Source organism: Dipodomys ordii, unplaced genomic scaffold, assembly GCF_000151885.1.
Source record: "Dipodomys ordii isolate 6190 unplaced genomic scaffold, Dord_2.0 Scaffold53, whole genome shotgun sequence".
NCBI classification, from domain to species: Eukaryota; Metazoa; Chordata; class Mammalia; order Rodentia; family Heteromyidae; genus Dipodomys; species Dipodomys ordii.
This window is the reverse complement of record NW_012267269.1, coordinates 6,408,062-6,412,937: the sequence shown is the minus strand read 5'-3', so window position 1 is coordinate 6,412,937 and position 4,876 is coordinate 6,408,062. Positions and strand designations below refer to the sequence as shown.

The window sequence follows — 4,876 nt, the reverse complement described above, 5'->3', positions numbered from 1 at the left end:
GTGTGTGTGTGTGTGTGTGTGTGTGTGTGTGTGTGTGTGTGTGTTGGTACCAGGGTGTAATTATACACAGGGTGTGTGTGTGTGTGTGTGTGTGTTGGTACCAGCGTTAAAACTCAGGGCTTTGAGCTCTCAATCAACATTTTTACTCCAGGATAGCACTCTACCACTGAAGTCATACCTCCAGTCACCATTTTTGCTGATTAACTGGAGACAGTTTTGTGGGCTTTTCTGCCCAGGCTCACTTTGATCTGCAAGCCTTGAATCTCAGCCTCTGAGCAGCTAGTGTTATAGGCATGAGTCACTGGCCTGAATTTAACACACCCATATTTAATAGCCAAGTTTTCTTTTTCACTGTGATTTAAATTAACCAGCCATTAGGACAAAAAAGGAGGAAAACTTAAACCACAACAGTGTAGTGGCAAAGTTCTTAAGACTATAAAAACACAAATTAGCTTCATACTCAGAACGCTTCCAATTACTTGTTACATGACTTCTATTTAAACTAACCCTCCAGCATAACCAGAGAACATTCTCAGTGGAGTTCCAAGCTCCTCATATCCTTTTCATGCTTCCATGCACAATTCACTGGTTGCCTCTCAAGGCTGGATGATATTGCTAACCAACATGTGACAAAGAAGGCTCTAAAACAGCATGACAATTTTATGCTTAACTCAGGTAATCATAGCTCTCTTGAGAGGAATCCGCTCTTCAGACTCACCTCTCTTCTCTCACAATTCCCACTGGAGGAACTTAAGGCTCTTATACACTCGATTACACTCTACTGATTTATAATGCCAAACAGCTTTTCACATAAGAGCTCTTCATAAACATTACCAGGTTATGCCAGCTCAGGTGATTGATTCTGGACCTCTGAATGTGCCAGCTAGTAAAAGACAAACCTTATATATCCAATTCCTTTTGGCTCTTCATATTAGGCTCCTTAACCATGCCTTGCACCTATTGCCTTTGAAAATAAGACTGTCACTACAAGAAACAACTACAACAACAAATGAATTATAAACAGGGCAACTGACAGAATATTATCAATGAGTAAAGCTCCATCAAGTATACACAGTGAAGACAGTATGAAAATTAGAGTAACTCTAACTTCCCTGCTTGACACAAAAGTTCTTTCAAGGGTTGGAGCAATAGCTCAAGTTATACAGCACTTACCTAGAATACATAGGCCCCAAGTTCAATTCCCAGTACAGCACCCCGCCCCCCAAAAAAGATGCAATTTAGATCACAATCTAAATTTGTACTTCTAGAGCTTCTGAATTCACTTAGAAACCTTTTTAAAACACAGGCTGTGATTGAAGCAGTCTGTGACAGACTACCAGATGATACTGTCAGAACCAGCTGAGGTGCTGCTGACAGTATACCAGGCTCTGCTACTTATGATTTGGTGAAGCAACAGCAGTACCAGCATGCAATAAAGTCCTCTTGAGACTAGCCTAGACCAGAGGAGAGAAAATTTCCAATTCAACAATTCAGTTGACTAATAGGCACATTATAGACAGCAACTAACTGTTGTCTTGTACTCAGAACCACCCTAGATCCATTTAATAAAATAAAAAACAAAAACCTGCTAGGGCTCACAGCAAAAATTCTGGCTCGGGGCTGGGAAGGTAGCTCAGCGGTAGAATTCATGCCTTGCAAGCATGAGGCCCTGGGTTCGATTCCTCAGCACAACATAAACAGAAAAAGCCAGAAGTGGCGCTGTGGATCCAGTGGTAGAGCGCTAGCCTTGAACTGAAGAGCTGAGGGACAGCGCCCAGAACCAGAGTTCAGGCCCCATGACCAGCAAAAAAAAAAAAAAAAAATTCTGGCTCAATTGGCCTACAACACTGAATTGCTCCCATATTTCTTTCTTTCTTTCTTTCTTTCTTTCTTTCTTTCTTTCTTTCTTTCTTTCTTTCTTTCTTTCTTTCTTTCTTTTTGCATGCTCAGGTGGTTCTAATGAAAAGTCAGTATTCAGAACCAAAGGTTTAAACTTCACTAGATGGGAGGGAAATACTGACTAACAGCTAAGGGATGAGGAACTTCTTCTGAAGATGACAAAAATATTCTAAAACACATTATGGTGATAGCTATATAACTCTGAATGTACTGAAACTACTGACCTGTAAAAGAAGGAAGGAAGGAAGGAAAGGAGGGAGGGAGGGAGGGAGGGAGAGAGAAAGAGGAAGAAAGGGACAGAGGGAAGGAGAAAGGAAAGGAGAGAAGTTAGGAGAGAGGCAGGGAGAAAGGCAAAGAGGGAGAGAAGGAAATGAAGAGGAAGAAAAGGGAAGGAAGAAAAGAAGGGGAAGAAAGGAAGGAAGAAAGTGAGTAGAGATAAGAAGGAACAGAGGAAGAAAAACCTATTTATCAATTTGGAAGGCTTTTCACTACATATTCCATGTTTCTATATTTCCAAATAAATAAATTTACTTTTGCTTCCTTTACTTTAAAATAAATCAGCAAATTTCACTGAACCACATTCTTTCCATTTCTCTGTATATTTGAAAATATTCACAAATCATGCTAAGAAAAAATATATAAAATGTGAATCTGACCTTGTGAAACAAAATGGTTTAAGAATCTTTCAGTGATGTAGTCATAAAAAATAAAATAAAATAAAATAAAAGAGAGCTGGGCTCTGGTGGCTCAAACCTATAATCCTAGCTACTCAGGACACTGAGATCTGAGAATCACAGTTCAAAGCCAGCCTTGGCACGAAAGTCAGTGAGACTCATCTCCAATTAAACACAGAAAATGGGAAGTGGCACTATGGCTCAAGTGGTAGAGAGCTAGCTAGCCTTGAGCTACAGAGCTGAGAGATAGCACACAAGGCCAAAGTTCAAGCCCCACAAACCACAATAAATTAAATAATTAGTTAATAATTAGGAAAGATCATAACTAGCGCTAAAATTATAGGCTACATCATGGTGATGCTTGAAATATGTTTACTTATATAAAACAGAGAACATAAGTAAACATATGTAACAGCTAGACCCACTTTGGAGAATTTCCTACAGCTTTAGACAGCTGTGGTCTCAAATTATAGCCCCAGTAAAATCATACTGGTAATGGCTCACAAGTACCTGTTTTATCCTGCTGGAACACCACAGGTCACGTAAGCCATGGTCTCATTCTTTAAAGCAAGCACATTCCATGTGTATCAAGTTATTGTCAAGTTCCTAGGACAACAGAATTGGTTCCATACATATTCTGGGTCCTCTGATGAGAGGCCCTGTTTTAAAAGAAACAGCTTTCTGGAAATTTACATGCAATAGATAAGTTCATTGTCTCAAGGGACAAAGACCTTATACAACTAACTACCTCACAAAATCTAATACATTTTACTATGTGGCTGCTGTAATTTTTTTGTAACAATTATATTTTAACATATTGTATAGATGACAAAGAAATAGCACTCCTAACTACTTAGCTTGATCTGGGTAATAACACTCAACAACAGTGTCCAGTTACTTTTTTTTTTTTTTGTCGGTCATGGGGCTTGAACTCTGGGCCTAGAAACTGTCCCTGAGTTCTTCAGCTGAAGGCTGGCGCTCTACCAGTAGAGCCACAGCACCACTTCTGGTTTTCTAGTGGTTAATTGGAGATAAGAGTCTCACAGACTTTCCTGCCCAGGCTAGCTTTGAACCACGATCCTCAGATCTCAGCCTCCTGATTATAGGCATAAGCCACCAGCACCCGACTTCAGATACTTTTTATAAAAAGGAAGCTTACCTACCAAACCCAAATCCCCATGATTTAAGTACTTTTGCTCAATGAACTCTTCAATGTTCACAGTATTAGGAAGACCGTTACATATTCTAAAGCAAAATGAATGACTTGAAACTTTGGCAACATAATTACTTCCAAGGAAGCAACCCTGAAATTCACATTGGTGACATTCCACAGGTTGTCAGCTCTTTCATTCTTTTAAGTCTTTAAACACTAACTTTTTAAGAAGTGAAGAACTACTGTGCACATACATACCCTGTTGAATTTAACAACTAATTCTTAATGGATTATCTTGTCTTTGTTCATAACATAGCTAACAATTCACTTTTGTTTAGAAAGACAATAGAAAGCACTTACCTAATAGTATATATGCCCTGAATATTCTTCTCCCCATTTGGATCTGCCTGTAGAGCTTGCATTCGTAATAATTTCATAAGAGCATTTATCAAGCCATGTGTATTCCTGTAGGAAAATATAACATGTAAAAACATTAGGAGTATTAAGCAAATATTTAATCCTGCCTGCCTCCTCTTTTTTCTTATGGTGCTGAGGATCCAGGCAGAGCTGCAAGCGTGCTAGCAAGGGCTCTACCACTAAGCTATGCCTATCATTTTAAATAATGGAACATTTTGCCACCCACATTGAACAGTAGCCACCCACAGACATCCAGCACATTCTGCAGCATAGCTAGGACCCATCTAAAGAAGTAAAAAAGTTGCTGAAGAATCAAACCACTCAACTATCAATCATCTTCCTATACTACTCTTGGGGGAAAAATGAATCAAGAAAAAAACAAACATTAGCCCACATAAATTCAAAATGTAACCACATCAGTTATCCATAATGAATGGTCAAGTCTTTCATTTATAAATGTTAGCAGACCATGAACAATAGCCAAACATATGAAATGGATAGACCACTCAAAAGTGTGGGCCAAGGGACCAATCAAAATAAATAACCCCCATTAAAAGAGAATTAATAAAAAGAGGAATGACACTCTAAATGTTTTCCGTATTTTCTGTAAGAGGTAGGAGGAGAACACATCTAAAAGAAAAATAGCATGCCCTTTTACAGTACAAATCTCCCTTGGAAACTAAAAGAAATCTTAGAAATAAAAATACTTTGCTAGTTGTCATGCCCAAAACGA

At 38.8% G+C, this 4,876-nt stretch overlaps 1 protein-coding gene across 2 annotated transcripts in view; it reads right to left on the bottom strand.

The window, feature by feature from the left end:
• The window catches only part of Focad (focadhesin), a 274,302-nt gene that overhangs the window by 205,859 nt on the left and 63,567 nt on the right, over nucleotides 1–4,876 (bottom strand). For both annotated transcript variants that reach the window (XM_013020828.1, XM_013020829.1), the window contains exon 5: nucleotides 4,087–4,191. In XM_013020828.1, coding sequence (XP_012876282.1) covers nucleotides 4,087–4,191 — 105 coding nt within the window. The remainder of the gene's footprint in view (nucleotides 1–4,086; nucleotides 4,192–4,876) is intronic.